At 44.8% G+C, this 26,389-nt stretch overlaps 1 protein-coding gene across 2 annotated transcripts in view; it reads right to left on the reverse strand.

The window, feature by feature from the left end:
* Window positions 1–26,389, reverse strand: part of Ptprg (protein tyrosine phosphatase receptor type G) — a 660,978-nt gene that overhangs the window by 199,641 nt on the left and 434,948 nt on the right. For both annotated transcript variants that reach the window (XM_038349433.2, XM_038349432.2), the window contains exon 5: window positions 4,159–4,254. In XM_038349433.2, coding sequence (XP_038205361.1) covers window positions 4,159–4,254 — 96 coding nt within the window. The remainder of the gene's footprint in view (window positions 1–4,158; window positions 4,255–26,389) is intronic.

The raw sequence follows: 26,389 nt of genomic DNA on the forward strand, positions 1-26,389 counted from the left end.
GCAGCCCGCTGCTCCATCACTACAATCTATGTCTACACTGATGACATGACTGTTTCCCGTTGTGGTCTAAGGGAAGGTTTTTTATTGTAGATAGGGGTGGGGAGCCACCAGAGGCATCTAGAAGAGTCTGGAGCAGAAAGAGAAAACAGTAGATTGACAATGTCCAGTAGCTTAGACCTGGCCATGAGAGATGCAGAAGCAGAACAAGGTGGGGGTGGGAAGACATATAGAGAGAAAGAACAGCCTGGAGAGGGGGGGGAGAGGGAGAGAGATTGTGTGGGCAAAGGAGAGAGCATAGCTGAAATAGCCGGGCTATAAGGAGAAAGGGTAGCTGGGGGGGAGAGTCTCAGGAGCTGGAGAAGTCGAGGGTAGGGGTGGCGGGAAGAAGAATTGAGATGCTAGCTGGACTCTGCACTTGTGATACTGAGGGAGCCTGGGAACCAGAATGGGCTTTAGGATGCTCATAGATCCCACAGATAGCCATGTGTCCCCTCTGCCATTGTAAGGGAAGTGTTCCTTTTGGTAAAGGGAACCAGCTTCACAAGTTCCTAAGCTGTGACTGCTGGCTTTTGTCTAATCTCCAGAACGTGGGGAAGTGCAGTTTCCTTTGGCCCTGACTATCTACTCGGAAGTCTGCCCTATCATCCTGGGTTATCAAACAGTAGCCCAGTGAAGACAAGGTGAGTGTGAGACACTTGACTACTCATGTGTGTACGTGTGTGTGTGTGTGTGTGTATACATGATGTGTGGGCAGTGTAGGGGATACAAGTATGTCAATCCATGATGTGAATGCCACAGAACAACTCTCTCCTATTTTTTTTATGTGGATTCAGCATGGAACTTAGGTCATCAAACTTGCAAAGACCTTTACCCATGAAGCCACATACATCACCAGCTTAAGACTGCTCTATATTTTAGACAAAAATATTCGAACCTACTATGTGTTTAAAGGAAGAATTTCTGTTGTTTTAAACTATGTGCATAGGTGTGTTTGTGTGTATGGACACCTGAGTTCAGTGCCCTGTAGAGGCCAGAAGAAGTTATCAGATCTCCTGGAGCTGGAGTTACAGGCAGCGGTCATGAGAACTGAACTGAACGCAGGCCCTCAGCAAGAGTAGTCGGTACCCGCTCTCCGCCGCTGAGCTTCTCTCCAGCCCTCTCAATCATTCTTTAAAAAAAAAAAAAAGAATCAAAAAAGGAAATCAAGTGAGACTGTAAGATAACAATACTACCTTCTCCTTCTAGCGCACAACGAAGCGAAGCTCCAATGTCTGAGCACACAGGAGGCCTGGCGCAGGGGGGGAACCAAGGCCACTCAGCACAGCTGTGTCCCACACAGTACGGTTCCTTTTATTATCTGCCCTATATTTCTTGTCTCTACAGCAGCAGGCCAAAACTTGGAAAAGTCCCAACTAACGAAATATACGTTGAACTTCTTCATACATGAAAGAGGAGCTGCGTCCTAGAAACACTTCAAAAACTCAAACCCTAGATTTCACAGTCAAGTATTTTGGTGCTTTGTCTGCCCAACCCTCTAATTGGTCCTATATTTAACAAGTGTTTGTGGAGGAATCAAAAAAGAAAAGGAATTCAAACGTTTTGGTGAAGCATGCATCTTTCCAATACTTAAAAAACATCTTTCCAAACACGCTTTCCCACACAAACAGCACTCCACAAAGTAGGGCCTGGTTACTCACGTGAAGGAAGGTAGAAAATTAACAGCCATAAAAGCAATAGGCAAAGAAGGTCAGAAAACTATGGGTTAACAGCTAGGTGGCAATTGCCTCAGAGTGAGAGGTCAGAGTTGTCAACTGTAGTCTGGTCACTTCAGGAGCCAGGAGGGGGTCCAGACAGAACCCAGTGACCCTTCCAGCAGAGGTGAACCTGAGATTCCTCCCCTCATGAAGACTCATGATATCACAAGGGTCTCCAGCCCACAAAACCCCACAGGGATAGATACAAAGCGTTTGGCTTGGGATGTGCTGTCCTCACTTCATAGACAAGAGTGCTGTGCTTAGGAAGACTAACTGCATCGCTGTCAGGCAGGGGAGGGGCTCAAAAACAAGGGATTCTACTCCAGTAAAAAAAAAAAATCTCTGAAAAGACTATGCTCTGCTTTGATGAATGAATATAATCAAGGAAAAGAGAGGGACTGAGGACCAACGAGGGATAACAATATGCAGCATAAACACAGATCTTCAAAGTGTTTGGCCATGGATAATGATAAATAACATTCTTCACGGCTTAACACAGCATGGCTAGATTATATTTCTATATATAAACAACTAAGGACATTCGAAGAAAAAGTCACTATGAATGACACATTCCAAATTTTTAGGGCTGTTTTCCTATTTTAGCTTATTCTGTTTCATTATATTTACAATGCTGACAGAAATCCCTACTAGTCTCATGGTCCAGAGGAATAGAACCCTGTATTCAAAAAGTGGTGCCAGGGACTAGAGAGGGGGTCACTGATTAAAAGTGGTTTCTGTTCCTTGCAGAAGACATGGATTCAGTGGCCAGCACCCACATCAGGCAAATTACAACTGTAATTCAAGCCCCAGAAGACCCTTACACTGTCTTCTGACTCCACAGGTACCCCACATACATCTGCTCTTACACATGTATATACTTAAAAATAAAATACTGTCTTAAAAGAAAATTGGTCCAGAGCCAATGGTTTTTAATATCAGGAGGAATACTAGTGCCTGAGATTTCTTCACATCTCCTACTGAAGTGTCTGTTCAGGAAAAGGGAGAGAAGCAGTAAGGAGAGAGGGGGAAATGGAGAAACTTGTCAATCGCATGTTCCGCACCAGAAAGAACGGTGGAATGAACTTATCTCAAACAAGAATGTTCCTTCTCCATGGCAAAAGAGCCTGCTCAGAGAGACGGGTGTGGTAGACCTAGGCTGGAGAGGGTTATCAGTCCCTCTGAGTGGTTGAGAAAGCACCAACTACCAACACTGATCCCCAAGGAAAAGAAACACTTGTATGCAATGGTTCCGGACAATTCTGAAGACAGAAAGGCAAACCGCATATGTATTGTCCCAGTAATATTCCACATTAGACAAGAACCGTGTCTCCTAGACAAATTTTACTTTAGTATGAATGGACTTCTTTAAAAGCCTGAGCACAGTCTACGGAGATGACTTAGCAGATAAGGTTGTCCTCGTCAGCAAGAGGAACTGGGTTTGATCCCCACATAAAAATATGGGCACGAGAGGAGTGGCAGAAACAGCGGAACCCTCAAATGTGCTGTCCAGACCGCCTGGTCATTTGACAAAGGCCAATGAGAGACCCTGTCTCAAGCAAACAGTGGAAGAATGACACTGGAAGTTGCCTGCTGACCACGAACACATGCTACATGAGCACATACACAAACATATGTGCGTGCACACTTGTGAGTGTGTGCGGCACACCTCTGAAGCACTATCTGTAGGATGAAGGGTTTCCACTTTACTTCAAACCCTGACACAAATATATGAGCAGTAATCAATATAAACATATGAAGGGTAAGAGAAAGAGCAGGGGGTAGTGGTTCCCACCTGCACTCCTAGCACAGGGAAGCTAAGGCAGGGGGATACCTGTGACTTCCAGGCTAGCATGGGTTAGAATTTGAGACTCTATCTCAAACAAACAAAAGGAAGAGATGGAGAGTGGTGATTCCTGAGTGAGCCAACTTGAAGAGAGTCTCAACAAAGATGAGTTGCCATAGCGACCTGGAGATGGAAGGAAGAGGGGCTTTTCCAGCAAGTGGCTGCTGCTACTTATTACGGCTCCTTCAGGTAATGTCAAATTTCAAAGTTGCTTAAAAGAAAACCACCTCTTTTTCATCTGCCTCTTAATATGCTGAAGGAACCTGTTCAAGACGGGGTTGCCACAAAGTAAGTTAGATGATAAATGTGTTCTTCAATCTGCACACCAGTCAAGTAGCAATAAAATCAGAATAATTCATGCAAAAATTTTCATTATGTTTCTAAACATACTTATTTACATTTTAAATCACACATTAGACAATATGAAATATCTTTCATTTAGACAGGTGTGAACTAGAAAACAGATGCATTCATTAAACATGGAACAATTCGGCAAATTAAAGGAAAAGAAAAACCCCAAAGAACTCTATGGTTGAAGTATTTCAGCTGCTGTTAACTTACTTGAAAAAATATGGCCATGGCTCCAATTATTCTGTTTTCTGAGATTGCCGTCTGGAAGCTGTCAAAGTCATCTGGATTGTAGAAGAAAATCTGCATCTGCAAAATAGTTAAAAATCGTATTAGAAAAAAAAAATCCACACCTATGGTTAAGTAGAGAATAGTCCAGAGAGGACATTCACTTCCCACAGACTGAGACCAGAACCCATTTATTCTTTTATCCATAGTTTTCCTTTGCTGAAACCTGTGAGAGCACATCTACACAACACGCCACTTCCCACACACTTCAGCTGCCCACACGACTGCATCCACGCTGCCGAGAGGACACACTACTACAGAGGCGTCCCAGGACACACTACTACGGAGGTGTTCTTATTGCGGTTACTCGGCGCCTGATGAAACCTTCCCAAGAGGAAAAGCGTGAACACGGCTCAGCACTAGCTAGTAGGAAACAGAGCCTGCGAGAAGGTAGCCAGTGTGTGAAATTATCAACACACGAGAAACGGCTTGGGCATAACTACTGAGACTCGCAAGCTAGATCTCAAGAGATTGTGGGACCACCTGAAGTGTGCTAGGAGAAATTTCACAAAGAAAAAAAATTAACAGTAAAAACAATGAAATTGTGTCTTAGAGTTTACCGTGTACATAAAAGCTATTCTACGCATGAGATCATTGAATGTACTTTAAAAGCTCTATGAAGATAGTAGCTAAAGGCAAGAAAATACTGATTCAGTAAATGCCCATCAAGTTGATTTAGGCTGAACCCCACAGGGAGAATGAACTCTGGGCACCCCACACCAATGGCAAGGACCTTCTCTTGTATTCACCAGAGTTTCTTACTCCCGACGCATCAACTTAAGATCATTCAGAAGACTGAGCACACATGCAGACGACACAAGCGACTGCTTTCTGTTGTCTGTTTGTGATTTTTGTTTGTGTTTATCAAGACAGGGTTTCCCTGCGCAGCCCAGGTTGTCTCAGAACTTGCTTTGTCGACCGGGCTGGCCAGGAACTCACAAAGATCCGAGTGCTGGGATTAAAGGCGTGAGCCACCAGCATCCAGCTAACTACCTCCATTCTTATTCCAACATGGCTGGCTCCTAGCCTAGGAGACCCTCAGGAAGGCGGTGTTCCTGACAAAGAAGGTCAAGCCTTTCTTGGTGGCAGAGGGGTTGTGAAGGTGAAGGCACACGAGCAGCGTTACTGCACCACGCTCAGACCCCAGCACTCCACCCACCACCAACATAGGCTGACACCAGCAGACTTCTTAAACATCCTCCGGAGAGGGCTGGAGAGACGGCTCAGCCGTTGCTCTTCTAGAGGAAACAGGTATTATTGCCAGGATCCACATGGTGGCTCACAGCCACCTGTAACTCGGTAACTCTCCATGAGACACCTTCTGACCTCTTGGGGCACCAGATTTATACATGCAGGCAAAGCACTTGTAAACATACAAAAAGAACTGAATAAAAAATACAATCATAGTATGAATGGATTGGACTTAATCTCCCAGGAAATCCTGCTCCTTCAAAACAAAACAAAACAAAAAACCCCCAAAAAAATCTCCTAGGTAGATATCATCTTTCTCTACCTCCACTCACCCCGGTTCCTAAATGGCATGCAATGGAAATGATGATCATATCCAAGCAAGGAACTTGGAGATTTGATACGAAACAATTAATTCCCAGAAGATACTGTGAACTCAAGGTGACTCCATTTGGCCAAAGGTGAATGGAGTCTGCGTGACAGAATGAACCAAAATGCTGAGGAAACTGTGACAGGTTCGTTTCTGAGGGAAAGACAAAGCCCACCGTGTCAGATCACGCTTTAGAGACATTCAGGGTCTATGTAGATCGGGGAAAGAGGTAGATTCTTTTGTGACATTATTCTTTTAAAGCAAAATCATTTTCTTAAGACCTTGAGTTCCTACCAATGCTGGCGCTTTGGACAGCTTTAGACATCATGAATTTACACTAAGAAAATCCACTCTGCGAGGTGCCGATTAAAACCATTAAATACTGGGTCAGGTGCTTCAGGCTCAATGCCACTGAACCAAGGAGGATCCTTGTATACTCCATTCAAGTATATTCATAAACTCACACTCCACTTTCCTCTTAGAACTTAGACTCTCACAGTAAGTAGGTTCCAGAAAGCTTATCCTTCGGCCCCTGAACAGGGCACTATTGTTCAACGCACCCACCTGAATAGCAAGGGACACAAAATGCATTAAGACTTCTTCAAGGGCACTCTGATATATAGCCCGGGGAAATGCATATTCGGAAAACATGTTCAAGTCAAGGCTCCACCCACCTGGATAATAAAACGTCTCAGAAAGAGATCACTTATACGAGTTGGAAATATAAATTTCCCTTGCTAGTGCTTTCGAACTGCAGCCTACTGAATTATGCTAACATGCGAAGCTGTCCAAAGATAAGAAAGCAAAGAAAGGGATAAAGTTGTACTGGGGGCAACTGGACTCTAGCAATTGCTGGTTGATGAGAAATTTTGCAAAGACAATGCTGTCAAACGTTTCTGGTTAATTCAGTCCACCGTGACCCTGGTTTTGACCTATACCAAGTCCTTCTGAATTAGCTTTGCCTGCGGGTTATCATTTCAATGTCAGATCCCCAAGAATCTAGAATTTCTGCATTTATTTTCTATAGCCACACCTAAACCACGGGGGGGGGGGGTGCGTGCCTATAATCCTAGTATTTGGGTGGTTAAGGCAGTAGGCTGTGTAGAAAAATTTTGAATGAAACAAACAAAACAAAATAAAGAATGACAGGTAAAGTAACACCCACCACAGACTGCACAAATCTGGGGGATATTTTCTATATAGTAATTCCTGCCAAAGACACATGCTGCACCTGAGCTGAGGGAAAGATCTGGAATGCCCAGTGACAGAGATGTCTGTGTCATATCCGCTACCCAGTTCCACCAATAAATTACATTTTGTCCCACTGACCCCATACTGTCTCTGTAGATGACCTATGGCCATCACATCCTTATTTTCCTCCTATTCGCTGGGAGCAAGAGGGAGATAATGTGTCCCATGAGCTGCATACGTAAGCGTGTAATTTCTAAGAATAAGGCTATCCTCTTACATGATCGAGGTGTAATTGTTACAATAAGGAAATTTCACATTGATGCGATCTGATTATCTAATTCTCGGTTCACTTTCAAATTTAGTAAAAGTGCCCACTAAAAGCCCATTATAGATCATTTTACAGTTCTGGGTGCAGGATGCAACTCGGGATTAAACTCTGCACTCAGTGACCATATCCGTGATGTCTGTTCCCACCGCCGCCTGGAACAACTCCTTGACACTCTTGACTCTGAGAATGAGATGCCTCAGGGACAATCTACATGACACTGTGGTCCATCTCATCACAGTTTCTCAAGGGTGCACTGCGGTGGTATATTCTGTGCAAACTGCCACGTGGTGCTACCATCTTCATTCAAGGTACCAGCTCAAAGTGAGTATGACATGGATTTATCCTAATTCTATTTCAAGGGTGACATGGGACAATCTTCTCCACTGTGGTTTTTTATTCCTTTGGAATTGCAAAGATCTTTGTGGGGAGACAGGGTGAAACAATATTCCTACCCTGGTTTCTCAGTTTCAACCACTGGTTTTGACATTCATTAATGATTTTCTAACTCTGTTTTTTCTGTATTCGTGAATGAGATCCTTACGCAAGGAGTATCTTTCCCTTCTCCAGGTTTACGCATGCACGTGTTTGTGCATACAGACTTGTTTTGTGTGCATACAGACTTTCTGTGGCTTTTACTTTGTTCAGTCTGCGATGACACTTATTTGTAACTGTATTATCTTGATGTGCAAACTGCCCCAGCTTCGCCCAGCAGGAGACCCTTCCAAAGGACTCCCTGCCATGCAACTATGCTTTTATCGTTTTCTTTGCTTATTGTTAACTCCCTCCTTCTGATCAGGCACACTGGTTTAGACATAACTTAAACTTTATCAATCCCTGCTACAAAAAAGGTCATTTTATTCTAGTACATACTGGATTCTTTTGGTGGGAAGAGTGGTTTAAAGACTCGGGAGCTCATTATTTTCCAAATGTGCTGAAAATAGAAAACATCAAGCCACACAGTGGTAGCACATGCCCTTAATCCCAGCCCCAGGGAGGCAGAGGCAGGTGGATGTCTGTGGGGTTGAGGCCAGTCTAGCCTACAAAATGAGTTTCAGGATAGTTGGGGTAGGTTCACAGAGAAATCCTGTCTTGAAAACCATCCCCCCAAAACATTGGTTCTTTAAGAACACATTATAGCTGAAGACCAGCATATCCATTTTGAAAAGGAAAGGAAGCTAAACCAACACTGTGAATGGATGTCACGTGACCTTTCTTTCTTATAGAGATAGGCTAAAGAAAACTAAAGGAGAAAGCCACTGAGAAGGAGTGCATGTGGGACAGTCATGAGACCTCTTAGTCAACACTTCAAAGCCAGGAGTGATTAGGATGGGCCAGATCATGCCTACCAAGTAGACTGAAAGCATTGGGCCATCCTCCAGGTAGGTGTTCCTGTAGCCAGGTCAGGCGTGTCTTACCAAGAGAATCAAAGGACATCATACATTTAGAAATCAATAATTTACAGGTCAAGCAAATCACAAGGAAGCCTCATCACTGGCCAGGACACATGCGGTAATACAGGGGGATGCCAACATAAGCTCTGCCATGTGGGATGGGTGCAGTGACAGATGACATCCTGCATATGGGTGCTAAGGAATACACACAGAGTCTAAGATACTCACAGCCCTCCCCCTACACTGCACCATTTCCCTACCACTTAAATCGACTCTAGGTGCAACGTGACTTAATGTATTTTTTTCTTTCAATTTGCATCACTGTGCATGTAAAGCTGAATGAACCACGAAAGATCAATCCGAAACAAGCTTAATATTGCTATTTTTCACATATTTATTGACCAGAAACAGGATATCAAATCTGCTTTCTACAGTTCATTAATGCTCTGTGAATAAGATATTACTATGAGTTTCAGGCAAGGAAAACAAGAGTTTGTGAGTCCAAATTTTTCAAAGCTCTTAAAGAAGAAAACCACTTGTCAGTATAGGAAAGTAACCTTTTACCCTCCGAATTCAAGGTCTACATCACGGTGCTTCCTTCCACCTGGCAAGAATATCTACTTAATGGCGACTCTGTGTAAGACATCATGGTAGGTAAAGACACAGAAAATGCTTGGAAATACCAAAGTGCTGTAAAAGAGCCAAGGTTAACATTTTCTTTGAATGCCAAAGTTAGATAAATGCATGGAAAAAGAGCTTAAGGTCATGGTCAAATGAAACATGTGTCAAAACAAAGCATAAGTCAGTCTAGCCTGGAGGAATATGGGATGATTCAATGAAGGTCAACGCATTCTCTAATGTCATATCTGTGTAACTAAGTCAGTACTCAGGTGACCAGGACAATGGACACAATGAAACTACCCCAAGTCAAGAGAGGAAAACCCTCATGTTCTCAGCAGATTCATAAAGTGCTGCATTGTTTGTTTTTTGAGACAGGGTTTCTCTGTAGCTTTCCAGCCTGTCCTGGAATTTGCTCTGTAGACCAGGCTGACCTCCAACTCACAGAGATCTGTTTGTCTCTGCCTCCTGAGTGCTGGGATTAAAGGCGTGCACCACCGAGAAAGTGCTACATTTATATTATCTCTTAGAAACCTCTATCTCTCTTACCTACTCTCCATACACAGCAAAGGGCAGGGGGTTGCAGAGAAATAAGTACGGAGACAGAGACCAGACAGCTCATAGGAAAGGCTATTGACTGAAGAATCCAGTTGACTGGGATTCCTGGGAAGTTCTCATATAGGAAAAAGCACACAGATAAAAGCTACAGAACAAAACCGCAGAGAAACTGGAGAGATGAGCTATGGGTACATAACGCTCTTGCAGAACCTGGGTCTGGTATCCTGAACCTATACTTAGCATTTTACAAATGCCTGCAACTCCATCATGGTAAGATCTGGTGCCCTCTTCATGGCCTCTCTGGATACATACATTTATGTGCATATGTCCCCAACCAAGACAGACACAAATGCACATAATGAAAAAAATGAAATAAGTCTTGAAAGAGAGTTCAGGGTGGGATGAGGGCATCAAAGATGCAATGTAAAGTCTGACCAGGCAGCAGTGGTGCCCAGAAGTACATAGAAGGCAGAGGTATAGGAGGGAAGAAGTGAAATGTGGGCTTTTAATGATGGCAGGGGATAACCTCCAAGAGAGCCAGGTGGGATGAAGCAGTGGGCAAGTAAAAATCTAAACACAATGAAGCATTATTGGGGCGGTCCACTTTTGAGCTAATTTCTACTGCGTGATGGGAGAAGTGAAATCTGAGTTCTTATGCTGTACTGCAGCGATCATTTAAGCTGGGCTGCATAGACATTATACAAACACAGGACTCAGCTATTCAACAATATAGACTCAAGGAACAGCTTGAGGAAGGAAGGCTTCCTCAAGGTTCACAATTCCAGGGTACAGTACTGCAGGATGGGACAACCATGATGGTGGGATTGAGGCAGGTGTTCACATTGCCTTCAGTCAGGAAAGAGAGAATTGATGGGGAAGGCTGCTTGCTCGTTCCCACCTGTCCAGACCCAAAATAATCACTTGGAAACTATATTATCTGCAATACTGCTTGGCCAATAGTTTAAGCATATTGCTAGCTAGCTCTTACATCCTAAACTAACCCATCTCCATTAATCTGTGCATCACCACGAGGTTGTGGCTAGCCAGAAAAGTTTAGGCGTGCTCAGGAGGAGGCATCTGTCTCCTGTGGCGGCTATATGGCTTCTCCCTGACTCCACCTACTCTCTCTCTCCATCTCTGTTTGGATTTCCCTCCTAGCTTTATTCTGTTAAGCCACTGGCCAAAAGGAGCTTTATTCACTAAACAATAAAAGCAACACATATATATAGAAGGACTTCCCACACCAAAGAACAGTGTAATGATGTGCTCAGCTTGCGTTTCCCATTCAGCCGAGGACCCCCGTCCCTGGAATGATACCATTCATATACAATGCGGATCTTCTTACCCTCATTAATTCAATTTAGAAAATTACTCATAGCCATGTCCATAGACTTGTCTCTCAGGTGACTCCAGATCCCATTTAGTTAACGATCAAGTATAACCATCACATACATGAAGCCATGTTCCAATTATCCAGTTCTCCCAAGGCCATTAGCTAGAAATATCTATGCGGGCAGAGCATAAGTCAGCTTGGCTCAAAGATGTGCCTGACACAGTGTTGGTCAGTACACAGACTATGAAACTGTTTCTGGGAAGAATAAACTGAGTAGGGACACAGAGTGACTTGAATGAAGATTTCGGAGAGATAATATCATCAATGGATTCATATGTCCTTCCTTGGTATGTCAAGGAATAAATACCAAGAGACAAAGTGGGAACAGGGCACTGAAAGAACAAAGAGCTTTAAGCTTCTGACATAAAACCTTGGGAAGGTAGAAATAATATAAGACAAAGATACCATAAGGTGGCCAAATAACTCCAGGTATGATTCTGGCAAACACAAATTACATATATTAAATTTTCTTTAATGCACAAGACACTGAACATTTTCTAACTGACTCTGGACTAAGACTATGATGCTCAGACAAATGAACAAACAAACAAAAGAAGATTTGTTCGTTTAAATTGTCAAGAAAATGGTAAACAAATGCACTATATATATTATACAATAATTCATATCACAGAGTTCCCAATGATCCAGGACACATATTTTGTGAAGGATTATTTTTATTTTGGTGAATAAAATGTCTGGGCATGAGTGTGTGTGTGTGTGTGTGTGTGTGTGTGTGTGCGCTTGAATACAGAAACCTTAGCAGGCCAGAAGAGGGTGTTGGATTCCCCAGAGCAGGAGTTACAGGTGGTTATGAGACACCAAAGGAGAGTGCTTGGAACTGTACTTGGGGGCCACCATTCCAGGTCCTGTAGTTATTTTTAAATGAATCATTATGTTTTGTGGTAGTGTTATGAGAAAGTATTTTTTTCACCTATGCTTAAGATATAAACCATGAGAATTTACGAGTCCAACAGACTGACTTCCATTAGGTACACGGGTCTTATCTAATCAAAGGTATGAATGAGGTCTCTGGCAATGTCAGCTTTCGGACTCAGGACTGTGACATCAAACTCAAGACATGCCACATGGACCTGGGCATATCACATGATGAAAGCAGTCTGATCCAGTGACTTGACCAGCACATCTGCATTCCCCAGAATCAGGCTTCTCTCAGGGGAACACATCCCCAGTCACGACCCAGATCCCCCTTTAGTGCCTCAGAGAGAACTGGGTGCTTGGTGTGGCATCAGAGCTCATTTGCTGACTGAATATTTTGTTCTCATTTATCTATTTTTAGCATACATCAATTATGTAAAATATGAGTTTCACTATGAAATTTCATGTGTATATAATAACTCAGATCATATCCGCCCCCACTGTCCTCTCATTTCTTGTTTCTTGCTGAAGCCCCTCCTCTTTCAAAGCATTCTACCTACTAACTCTCATGTCCCTGCTTGGAGATCCAATTGGTTTAATTAAAGTTACTTTAGGGGCATGGGTGTGGGGTTATTCACAGGAAAACGGAAGCTTACTACTGGCTATGTCACTGAAGAAAATCTTTCTCCCCCAGCAGCATCCTTTAACTGCTCATGAATCCGTAAAGCTGGCTAGGGCCTCATGAGATCCTCCACTCAGGGTTCCTATCTGAAAACCAGAGGCCATTCGCAGCCTGAAGATTCGCTAAGCAATGCTTTAGAAAAGTCAGGATAAGAGAGACAGCTCTTCTTTTCCCATGAATCTCTATGAGCAGAAGTGATGTGTCCACGATGGTGAAATCGATCCTTTCCACATGCCAGCCAGCCTCCCAGGAAGTCATGCCAAAAGGTGTGGGCTCAAGCAGCCTTCATTGAAAGAGTATTTTTAGGAGAACTAAATTCTGAAGAAAAATTCTTGCCCACAGCATCGCTGTGGGAAAAGAGACTTTCAAATGAACGTCCACATAAATGTTCTGAAGGCTGATTTAAATACTGCACGGCTCGGCACAGGACACCCTGGTCTTCAGTAACTCCTTTCTGCTTCTGCCATGAACTGTCCCCAGCTCCTTTGTAGCTAGGGTTCTAGTTTTTGGAGCAGATGATCCCAAAGTGCACACTAAGTCCAAGAGCCAGCAGAGCAGGAGTTGGGACAATAGTGTCTACTGCCAATTATCTCTATAACTTCTTAACTCTGTTACAGACATCCTCACAACTCCCGATCCAGGGACAAGTCTTTGCACTTCTCCTCTGAAGAAGAAGAACCTTGCATCCTCGAAGAAAAAGGAAGCTGCATTTCTCAGGAATTTGCTACACATGATTCATGAAGTTTTTACCTCAAGCTCAGAGAAAGATTGGAAAGCAATGGGGCAGATTTGGAATAGCACATTCTGAACTGGATCATGCACTAACCCCTCATCACATGTTTAGGGAAGGTGACAATAATCTACAGCTCTGCCAGGTAAGAGCTACGTGACAGGGAGGAAGGAACCTACTGACGTTCCCAAGAGTACACTCAAGAAAAACTACAGCAGCAAGCTACAGGGAAGAGCAAACAAAATTAGTCAGGTAAAGCACCTTCTCTCATGACTTATACTCTGCAAGTCACAGTGTTCGAGGCTTTAAATTGAGTCTAAGAGGAAGGAGGGGAGAAAATGCAAATAACCCAGGGGAAGAGCTACCTTCCACTGTTCTTAGATAAGAACTCACACATCCAAGAGCCAGGGGTGTAATGGATAAATAAACAGCAAAAGCTTCCCTCCAGTCATAGTAATGGACAGATCTGACAAACAGAGCCGAACCACACACACGTGTGTACACACAAAAGGAAGGAGAGGAAACCTCACACAATCTCAAAGGCATCACAGTGGCTCCCCCTAGGGCAGAACCTCAGAAAGACACACAGCGGGTTAAGTTCTCTGACTACAAGCTACCAGAAAGACCTCGCTTGCATGCCTATTATTTATGAACTGTCCTCTGTGTGTACGATGCTTCAGTATTTACCAAAGCAGTTGTGCTGCTGAGACCGAGTGAACAAAGTCTGTCCCTGCAGAATACACACCTACAACCCGAGCACTAGGAAGCCTGAGGCAGGAGGATTGCCACAAGTTTAAGGCCAGCAGGGGTGCTACAAAGCCAAAAGAATATGTGATAAGGGGTTAAGGCATGATGCAGTTCAGTTAATGCAAAGGAGAATGTACCTGTATCTGTCCACAATCTCCCTACAGAGACAGGGTCATTAAATAAATAAAGACTTTTTTTAAAAAAAAAAGAATTAAAACAAAAATAACAATAACAACTAGACAAGGTGGCACATACCAGTACTGCCAGTGCTTGAGAGGCTGAGGCAGGAGGATTGCCTTGAGTTCAACTTTTTAGAACTTACTGAAAAAAAGCAAAACCAAACAAGAAGCTATCACTTCCTTGCAGACACACGGTCAGCTCTGAAGCCCAGTGGGACTCACCACTCCGAGCACAGAGGACAGGGAAGATTCCCCGGGTACATGTGGAGCACGTTTGTTTTGCAGAAACAGGAAAACCACTGGTGTCTGCGCTCCTAGCAAAGTGAAACTTTGTCGGAATCGCTTTGTACTTGGAAGGCAACAGCCACATGATTCACCGTGAAATGAAGTCTGGAAAATCATTTTGGATAAATGGGCCTATAAATTCAATAGAATTTCCATGACAACACAGACTGCAACGCTCACCACAAATAAAAGGCTATCCATCATTCAGCACCAACTAGGAATTGGCAATATGTCTCCCACCTGGAAACGCAAGGAGCCCAAAGCTCAGGTTGTGACTTACCCGCCCCAATTTCCCACTATGCTTCACTCCTTCTCATATGTATTCTCAACCCCATAATGGCTTGTGGGTGACACCGGGAGGCTAGGAAATGGCAATTAAGGGAAGTAAAATTCGTACAGGCGTGTCACCGGTTGTGACTCCTTCCCTACTCCCTGCCAGAGGCCTTGCAGTGAGTTGTGAGCAAAGATAAGCAATGTGGATGGTTATCCACTACTCATGAAAAGCATGGTGCCAACACTCAGGATCTCCGTAAGATACAATGGGAGGAAGGTGGCATGAGTCGTTTCAGAGAGGATTAAGAAAGGGGGAGATACCTGCCCTGAATATGGACAGCACAGTCCTATAAGTGGGGGACTCAGACAGAAAGAATGAACAAAGGGGACACTGAGCACAGTATAGGCATGCCCTTCTCTCTGCTTCCTGGATGCTATGAAGGTGAACTGCTTTGTTCCACAACACCCTACATGCCAGGATGGACATCTATTACACCCTTCCTCTCTGTTTGGGCGAAAGTGTCTCCACAGCCCCTAGCATCCATATACTCAAAGAGTCTGGAAGGTCTGGGTGAAGGCTTCACTCCAGCCCTGGCACCCATATAACCAAAGCTCCACCCCAAACCCCCACCCCTGAAGCTGCCTCAGTCCAGACTCTGCCCCTGAGAAAGTCTGCCAATGATGACCCCTCCCTAGAGATGCTCAAGACCATTCCCACAGGGTATTTAAACTGCCCCCAGAGAACAAACACATGGTCTCCTCAACTTCCCTTGGGGCCACCTAGGAATGCTGTGCTCTGGATTTATTGATTTGGTTTGGTTTGACTGGCTTATTGCATCAGCGGTGGCAAATTCCCAGTAACCAGGAGTTTAAACTTGACACTCCCCTACTAATTCAGATAGCAGGAGGAAAAGCTAACAAACACACTTTTTAAACACATACATTCAGTCCTGGTCTTACAGTCGGGGCTTTCATGGGAATCTTCAGGGGCTTAGAATACCCCTGCAAGTGGCTCAAAGCATCCTTTGAGAAGAATATACATGTTTTACACTTCCACAAAGGATGGGGAAGAAGGCCAGGGATAGGGTCAGTTAGTACCGTGCCTGGCCTGGAAGCGTGAGGATGTGAATTTGAATGCCTAGCAACCATGTAAACGCACAACCAGGTTGTGAACATCTGTAACTCCAGTACCTGGATTCACAGAAAGGCAGTCTACCGGTCCAGTCAGTTCGAGAGCCTCTGGCTCAGTGAGAGTGACAGACCTTCCCTCAAAAGACAATGTAGAAATAAGTCAGAGAGGACGATGACACCCAGGTCAAACTCTGGCCTCCACACACACCTGCATGTACATCTATGTCATCTCTTTCTTTCACATGCACACGCACACCCACGCATGCACACACATGCACAAGCGTGTACACACACATTTTCTTACACTATTGCTAATTTAAATTCATGAACTCTCTTAGCTTTCAGCCACTGGATGGATGTTTCTAATTTCATTTAATATTGCTCTGATAGCCATTTAGAATAAAGACTTTCCCTCATCTTTTTCTAATGATGGCCATTTCATTACTCACTGAGGCTTTTTACTTAGGCAAATCAATGCTCTCCTACAGGCCCTGTAAGTGCAAAGGCAAATACATGTGTACCTGCTCCTCAGTGTTGTTTATATAAAGAAAAAAGCCCTTGTTCTACATAATGTGTCAGAGAATTAACAAAACAACCCACCGAGGAGGGAAAGGAAGCGATCAATCTTCATTGAAAGGTCCCGAATGTACACTGTCAATGGGGAAAGCCAATGTGCAAATTAAATACACCGCGAGCACATTCGATTTTCAAAGCAGCATGCCCCACAATGCTGCTCGCATCACAATACCGGATGTGCTACACATGTGTGTGTAGGGGCTTAGAAACGAAGTGAGCCGGCACAGCTGGGCGAATGCCACCCACAACTAGGGATTTTCTTGGAAGAAGAGAGCAAAACTAAGGTAGGACCCAGGACAGGAATTTGTTTTTAGGATAATTTAAAACCCTTGCTGGGCTCGTAACAGCCCTTCTAGAAGACACAGAAACAATTTTAAAAACGGAAAGCAATGTATAAATAGAAACTGAGAAAGAGCAGGCCTGATTTTGTTTCCTTAGCTCTGGAGGGAGGAGGAGCAACTAATGGCTGGGTCTAGGGACACTGTGCTGGACATCAGTCTCCTTAGGCACCTGCTCTGAGGACCAGAGCCACGTCAAGGCTGGGGGTGTCTCTACTGCTCCTCTCACTTGTCATATCTGAGTGCCACGAGTCAGATGACCCAACCTCCCCAAGAGTGTAAAGGACACAGAGGTAAAGAAAAGACAGTGTCTCTGTGATAGACCACAGCAGCTCTGACGTGCATATTTGCCGAGTGCTTGCGAATCCAGTCATAAAGAGTCACCTCACAAAGCTATCTTTGAGAACTGGAGAGGGAAGCAGAGCTCCGCGCTGGGCAGAGTGTAGCACTGTCTTAGAAAGAGACCACCTCACCAGAGACTAGCGCTGGGTTACAGAACCGCAGGAATAACATCTGGCGGTGAAGAAAAGACACCATTAGGACATGCACGTTCCCCAGCACTTTGACGATAATCTCAGACCAGTCGAATCCAGAGAGGCAGAAGGCTAAGGGAACGCCACTAGAGCTGGTGGGGAGGGACTGAGGAGTTGGTGTCCCATGGGGATAGAGCTCCGGTTAGACATGAGAACAAGGTTTTGGAGATGGGTGGATATTCTGCATAGAGTGAACATCCCTGAACTGCATGCTTAACCGAAATGATATAGAACCTCCACCTGGCGATAGATGAAGAAAATGACAGAGCCCCACATTGGAGCACCGGACTGAGCTCCCAGGGTCCTGATGAGGAGCAGAGGGAGGGAGAGCATGAGAAAGAAAGTCAGGAACGTGAGGGGTGCGTTCACTCATGGAGACGGTGGGACAGAACTAATGGGAAATCACCAACTCCAGTTGGAATGGGTCTGATGGATCATGCGACCAAACCCGTCTCTCTGAGTGTGGCCAATGGCGGGGGCTGACTGAGAAGCAAAGGACAATGGCGCTGGGCTCTGATTCTTCTGCATGGACGGGCTCTGTGGGAGCCTTCTCAGCTTGGTCGGTCACCTTCCTGGACCTGGGGGGAGTTGGGAGGACCTTGGTCTTAGCATGGAGTGGGGAACCCTGATGGCTCCTTGGCCTTGAGAGGGAGGGAGGAGAGGTATGGGTGGAGGGGAGGGGAGGGAAGGGGGAGAAGGAGAGGAGGGACGGGGGAGGAGGAGGGGAGGAAAGGGGGAGGAGGAGGGGAGGACATGGAAATTTTTAAATATAAAAAAATAAACCATGAAAAAAAAAACCATAATTGAAGTGGTAAATCTTATATTATGTGCAATTTACTACAATTGAAAAAATAAGAACAAGCCATTGGAAAAAAGTAAATAAACATGAAAAACTAAATGGAAGCTCTACCACACTAGGTATTGACGTCAGGAGCAATCAGTTCAACTTCCCATTTCTGAATGAAAGTGAGAGGAATCGAACAGCAAATGGGGACAGCTTCAGTGGATTTTAGGTTCCCATGCATCCATTCAGAAGTCTGGGGCTAAGATTTAACACCACAGAGAAACAGAAATGTCACAACTACAGAATCTCTAACGTTCTCTTTCTCCTCCCTTCTTCATAATTATCAGTATAGCATAAGCCTCCTAAAAATACCTATTTCTGTAGATCTGGTTATTTAATTCTGAATCACTTACTGCATCATCTCAGAGCCTTTCACTGGCTGCTTTTCTGACCTTCCCATTCCAGCTCACGCTCTTCGTGTCCGAAGTTTCATCAGGAACATTTTAAACAAGGAGCAGGGACTGGAAGAGCATCATTGTGAACACCTATATGCTCTTTTAGACAGTTCACCCCACCATCCACCATACGGTCAGGCAGAGAATGCTAACGTGCGGAAGCCCACTGGCATTCTCTAATACCCAGTCACTGCCAAACGAGCAACACTGGTGCTAACAGGAAGCAATGTTTCCCGGGCTCTAGTGGAAGTCCCTCTGGCTATAACATTCTGGGGCTCTAAATCAGCAGTTCAACCCCTTTTGGGGGTAGCAGATATATCCTGCATATCTGCCATTTACAGTACAATTCGTAACAGTAGAAAATTGACAGTTATGAAGTAGCAATGAAGTAATTTTATGGTCACGGGTCACCACAACATGAGGAACTGTATTAAAGGGCCACAGGATTAGGAAGGTTGAGAACCATCCTTCTGAAGGGTAGATCTCAGTGGGTTGTTGCTACTAATTTGAAATAAAAATAAAGTTCAAAGAGCTTAAAAGCAACAAAATATCCAAGCATGGCTTTATGAAGGCAAGCATCCACAGGACACAGACAGCCCCCTAATCATGCTTGCAACTGGCTCTGTTCATTACCCATACTGAACAGCTGACTGATACAGAAAGTGTCTAGACAGGTAATGATAACTGTGTTCAAACACATGTATCCTTGACTTGTTTCAGATCTGTAATGCAGACCCTCATACCCAGAACTCTGCACAGGAAGTCGGGTTCAGAATCTCTAAACTTACCAATCAACTACCACGGAAAGCCTCCTGACCAACATATTACAGCAGAGGGGAGTTTAAATGGACAGATATTTAAAACTGGCTGCCTTCACTGGGACTGAAGTACTTGCTGATATTACAGAGGAGCTCAAAACAGCGTGAGTCAGAATAAAGCAGGACCAATGCCAGGTTCACTGCCAATTAATAAGAGAGCGACTAGATCAATTGAGCAATGCCTGTACTATGGAGAATTAAGCAGAAATGAAAAAAAAATGGTCTGATCCACACTTTTCAAATAAAGAAGGAGATGCGGAAATTCACAGAGAGGGAGAGACAACAGCTAAGAGATTTAACTGTTGCGTCTTCAGAGACCTGAAAATGCAGGGTTGAAACGAAGAAATGACCTTGAGCAGACAGATGCAGTACTCTTTAAAATATCAACAATATAAGCCACCAACCTCAAAGGAAGATGAAGAGGGACCTAGCATTACACAGGTGACAGGATGTATAGTCAGATGGAACAAGATACGAATGTATCTGCAGGCCAATCCATAGTCCAAGTACAATCTGAGTAACCCCAGGGAGGTCCCAGAGGGAGTGTATCTATGTAACCAGTATGTATACAGATGCTGGGGGAATACTGCCTCCAAGAATCACAGCCTGGCGGTGGTGGCACACGCCTTTAATCCCAGCACTCGGGAGGCAGAGGCAGGTGGATCTCTGTGAGTTCGAGACCAGCCTGGTCTACAAGAGCTAGTTCCAGGACAGGCTCCAAAGCCACAGAGAAACCCTGTCTCGAAAAAAAAAAAAAAAAACAAAAAAACAAAAAAACAAACAAACAAACAAAAAAAAGAATCACAGAATGTACTCATTTGGTCACTTCAATGGCTACCTAGAACTTATCAAGACACACGTGCATTCTGTTCTAAAGCCTGTGAACTGTCTGGGAAAACGCACGTGAACACTTTATGGAGAATTCTGCCTGTGTACAACTCCCTAGAAGAGGTGCTGTCTTACGATCATACTAAAGACCAGAAAGGTAGGTTTGGACAATGAGGAATTGCTTCAAGAACACACCTGGTTTCCTGACACCTTCCAGTACTTAATTTAAACACATCTATCTGAAAGTTCAGAGCTGATATCTGGCATTTGTCTGAATTTCAGCGACCTTACTTAAAATGATGACGTTCAGGTCCATCCATTCACCTGCGAATTCCATGCCTTCATTTTTTTAGACTCGAATAATATTTCTGATGGAGGAGTGTCTATGTGTTACTTTTACTGATTAATAAAGAAACTGCATTGGCCCTTTAAGAGGACAGAAAATGAGGTAGGCGGAGTAGACAGAACAGAATGCTGGGTAGAAGGCAGGGAGGCAGATGCTCGAGGCAGTCGCCATGCCTCTCCTCTCCAAGACGGATGCAGGTTAAGATCTCTCCTGGTAAACGACCACCTCGTGGTGCTACACAGATTACTAAATATGGGTTAAAGAAAGATGTGAGAATTAACCAATAAGAGGCTGAAACTAATGGGCCAGGCAGTGTTTAAAAGAATACAGTTTTCATATAATTATTTCGGGCGTAAAGCTAGCCGGGTGGCGGGACGCAGCCCGCGGCTCCATCTACAGATTTCATTGAGATGATGTGTCACATGTAGTTTCCATTCGCCAGTCGACTACTGTGATGGAGCAGGAAGGAGGATAAATGAGCAAGCGTCTCTGTAGGAGGAGACACAGTCTTTAGGAACACGCCTAGGAGGGTTTCGATAGATCATGGGGTAGACTTCTAGCTTTTGGAGGAACATCCACACCAATTTCTACAGTGGCTGCACCAGCCTGTCCTTCCACCAGCCACGAATCACTGTCCCCCTTTCCCTAGGTCCATGTCAATGTTTGTCATTTCTTCTCTTGATCCATTCCGACTGGGCCACGGGAAGAAAGCAGAGCAGAGGTGATAAGAAGGGGGGGGGTGAGGAATAAAGAGATAGGAAGAGTTAAATGGGGTGTAGTAACAAACACTAAACATCTATGAAGCCTGTACAGAAATGTACTATTCCAGAAGCTTCCTGAAGCATATACATACAGGAAGAGTTTAAATGAAGTTATCCTATAGAGGAATATGCCTCTCTCACAGAGGCCAGAGGCTATCAAATAAAATGCTCAGTGCCAAATACGAGTTTCTTTCCTCCCAGTTCTTAGGCAGAAGTATCATGGTCACATCTCCCTCCCTCCCCGTCCCCCCAAAACAATACAGGCTATTGGTTACCCTCTAGGATTCGATGGATGATTGACAGGACCTGGAGATAAACATGCTGGTTCTGACCTGGGAGCTTCATGCTTACTGGCTAGCCTTCACAGTGCCAGCAGGTCCTGTGCATGCTACTGGAGAAGAAAAGGAATCGGCATGTCTGGGCACAGTCTGCACCCAGATGTAAATTCTGAAAGCCATAATGAAGACTGGCCTAGCAAGGGATCACCACTGGCATTAAAAGTGGCACGGTTGATTTCAGAGTCACCAATATCTTTCTGTGTAGTGTGGAGCTGCGGGCCGCCTTCCCGCCGCCCCAGCTCCCGGCCACCGGCTAGCTTTACCGGAAGTAATTACATGGAAACTGTATTCTTTTAAATACTGCCTGGCTCATTAGTTTCAGCCCCTTACTTACATCTTGACTAACCCATATCTAATAATCTTTGTAACACCACGAATGGTGTCTTACCGGGAAAGATTCAGCACGTCGGACCTGGTGGCTGGCTTCATCGCATCTGGCTGTAGAGGCGGGGCAATTGTCTGAGCCAACTACCTCACTTCCTTCTTCCTGTTCTGTCTACTCCACCCACCTAAGGGCTGGCCAAGGCAGTTTCTTTATTAAAACAGAAGACCCTCCCACATCATTTCTGAATACATTTAAGGCCTACTTCACAAGACGGAACTCTCGCTTTGCAATGTTACCTGAGACAGGAACCTGTGTCTGGGTAGGTCATGGACTCAAAGGAGGAATTGATTATGATCATTCTGCTAAATTGACACAGTATTAACATGTCCCTAAAAGGTTACCTTTATACCCACGGATTAGTGGACCTCGCAACTCTCTCCCCACAGGAACTTCTTTTTAGAGCAAAGGGTAATAACTATGGAAGATCAGAATTGGTTAAAGCACAGTGTAGAAGAGATGGGGAATGTGTAACACTTAAGAGGGACATTTACATCACAACGTTCCCCCCCCCCAAAAAAAAAACTCAGAAGAAAATTGCAAGAGGCAGAGAACAGTTGTGGTTTTGACCATGACAGGGCCGTTGCTCATAAGATCTCAACAGAAGCTGACTTCATTAACAAGAGTTGCACAATATCAAGTCAGCCAAAAGGCTAGTGTGGATGGGGGAGGGGCTCACAAAATCCCACCCATAGCTGAGGAGCTGTTGGCAACTGATGGCTGTTGGGATGAGGAAGAACCAGTTTTCTTCAGATGTGGTCCCCGATAGGCTGTCCACACTCCAAAGGATGGTCCCACACCCACGAATGTACTGGCAGCGCTAAGTGGACTTAGCGGCTTTCGAAACAAAAGTAGTAATACGTACTATTAGGAGGGAAAAGAGGTGGTGAGGTATGGGAAGAGACAGAAGGGAGAGAATGGGGTGTATGGAACTGATCAAAACATACTGTCTCCACATATGAAAATCTCAAACCAACTGAGAAAGAATGAACATAGCTGTTGAGCAGGAAATGACGGTCTGCAGACTTGTGTTCCTCCGTAGCAGAAATGACTCCTGGAGACAGCAGACCCCACACAGTGCAGGGTCATTTGCTGTGGAGTCCTTGGGTGATGACAATGACCTGGATGCAGTTCAGGAAGGAAAAGCTCCTGCCCTGAGGTCAGTCTCAAGTTCAGGTAGTGAGGCACTGCCCTCAGGAGTTAGAGCCATGTCCGAGGTAGGAACCTCAAATGAAGAAATGCCTCCAAGAGGCTGGCTTGCAGGTGACATCTATGGGGCCTTTTCTGATTGTTGACTGATGTGGGAGGGTCTAGCTCACTGTGGGCAAGGCCACCCTTGGGCAAATGATCCTGGGATGTATGGGAAAGGTAGCTGAGTTTAGCCTGGAGCACGCCAGTAAGCTCTATGACCTCGACTTTAGTGAGTTTCTCTTCTGGTCTCTGTCGGTGATAAACTGCTACCTGGAAGGATAATAGGAGATAAATGCTTCCCTTTGAAGTTGCTTTTCGGTCACGGTGTTTGCCACGGCAACAGAAGGCAGACAAGGACAGTGGCTGTCACCCATGCTCTCTCTCTCTCTCTCTCTCTCTCTCTCTCTCTCTCTCTCTCTCTCTCTCTCTCTCTCTCTCTCTGGATGACTTTGGTTAGAATCGGCTGTGCCTACCTGACAGTGACTAATACCAACTGATCTCACCCAGCTGCTACCTGGGACACACTGACCAACTCTACCCGGGATGGGACCCATTATGTCTAGCAAACAGCTCAACTCCCCGCAAGGCAAGGACAGGGGCAAGGCAGAATCCATCAGAGATACTTCTAGAGCGTGAACAGAGTGTGGGAAAGGAAGACAGGCTGCTGTCATGGAAATAACACAGAATCAAGTACCCTGTTTCCCCCCTGAAAGAAGCCACTGATCACTACTGCATTCACGGTTAAATCACACACACAATGTGCTACTAATATAGCACGGTACTGATGTATGGGAATTTATTCATCCAACAGTTTAGAATTTTATATTATCTAATTATTATGTGAAGGTGGGAATGGGTACACCAGTTGCCATACAATGAAGACACAACTGTCATGGAGAATATGACTGGGTAACGAGGATTTCTCACCGTGCTTTCTGAATTGGGTTGAAACAGGAAATCAGGTTGTCTCCATGAGGAATTGTGTGAAAGAGGAAATACATCCGGGCACTCATGGCCGTGTATTCAGAGGGGTTTCTGGCAGGCAGTGGTTAGATTTTTATTCAAAGCATTGTACCCCAATTTAATGTCTTGAGCTTCAGGCTGGTGCACTGAGCCTTGTTACTTCTTCAGCTGCCTCCATCTCCAGGGTATTTAACAAACTGGCTTAGGAACTCCTACAAAAGGATTCCACCACACCTCGGGCTGTCTGCACAGCATGGCGACCCCACTTTCCCCTCCCAGTCTGGCGGAGCCGTGTGGCAGGAAGCTGTCTATGTTCTCTGAGCTCTGAAAGGCATATGAAGACTCACCCGGAGGTCTTGGGCTTTGCAGTTCAGGAATGTTAATAAGATAATAAAGGTATTTCCTCCTTTTTCCTGAGGTGTGTGTTTGTGTCTGGGTGAGTGGACACATGTATGAGTGCACAGGCAGGTGGAGGGCAGAAGTCAATTGCGGGGGTCATTCCTCCTCAGGAACCATCGATCAATATCTATTTGCAGACAGGGTCTCACTGAACCTGAAATTTACTGATTATTAAGCTGGACTGCTTGGCCACTGAGCCCCAGAAGTCCACTTGCCTCTACCTCCCAAGTGCTGGGACGACAGGAATTGTGCCATCAAACCTAGCATTTATGGAGGTGCTGGGATTGAACTCAGGTCTTTAGTCTTGAGTGAGGGATACTTTACCAGCTGAGTTCCATCCCCAGCCTTCCTTCCAGGCCATTGGTACCTTAACCTTGGTTCTCAGGGCGTAAACCTGCCCTGTGCAGCACTGACATTCTTGTTGGTAATCTTCACAGCTCAACTTCTACATTCTGGTTTCAGTCTCTTTAGTTGTGATCAGTGTACAAAACCGCATTAGCAGTTGTCGCCAGGGGCAACACACTGGCTGGTGTAAGGATACAACACCACTGTGTACCATGCAGACGACTGGACATGACTCAGGAAAGGGCTGTCCCAACACAGTCACCTTTGAAGGCACACTCCCCCCCCAAAAAGAGTAACACTCCACCACCTTCTTGGGCAGTAGAAAAACAGCAAAAATACGATGATAGACTCCACTCAGAACTTCCCAACCACACTCCAAAAGCCAGCTGCAAACAGCTGTAGCTTCTCAAGGTAAACCATCATTGGTCTCACAAACTGTCCTGTAGGTGTGGTCAGGAAAACCACGCCCTTCACCTAAGGACAAGGACACATTACAACCTTGATGTTAACGGCAAATATATCCGAAATGAATTATGTTACTCATTTGATTATTACTGAAAGCAAGAATGGTCCCTTACTGGTCAGAGAAGGGATCTGTAACTTCCATTCATCCCAAACAGTGCCTGCCTTGAATAAATCAAGTTGCTCAATGCACGTGTCCTGGGGTTTTTACTTTACTTAGTCTCCATCTTCGCTGAGACTCACCTTCCCATGCCCATGTGTGGTCTCAGAGCCCAGGAAGCCTTCTTCACACCCAACGCACCCACTCAGAACAGATTTGAAATCCAAGAAAATGCATAAGCGTCATGAGAGCCCAGTTCAGCCACAGTAGCCCACAGTATCCCTCCCTTCCGAAGTCAAGGGTTCTCAAGCAAGCTGGCTCTGCCCCTCGGGAGGCCTTTGGTAGTGTTTGGAGATGGGCCACCTTAGAGACAGCATGCAAAGGATGCTTTTAAATATCATACAGTGAAATCAGAATTATACATATCAGTGTTGAGATCGAGATCCTATTCCCAGGGACACTAAAAGAACACTATCCAAATGCCCACTACACACAGAACAAAGCAACTATATATAAATGCTCTTATCCCACAAAGTAAAATCAGCTAACACTTGTTACCAGGAGATGATACCAAGTCAGTCCTATGTACACAGGATG

Source organism: Arvicola amphibius, chromosome 12 (genome assembly GCF_903992535.2).
Source record: "Arvicola amphibius chromosome 12, mArvAmp1.2, whole genome shotgun sequence".
NCBI classification, from domain to species: domain Eukaryota; kingdom Metazoa; phylum Chordata; class Mammalia; order Rodentia; family Cricetidae; genus Arvicola; species Arvicola amphibius.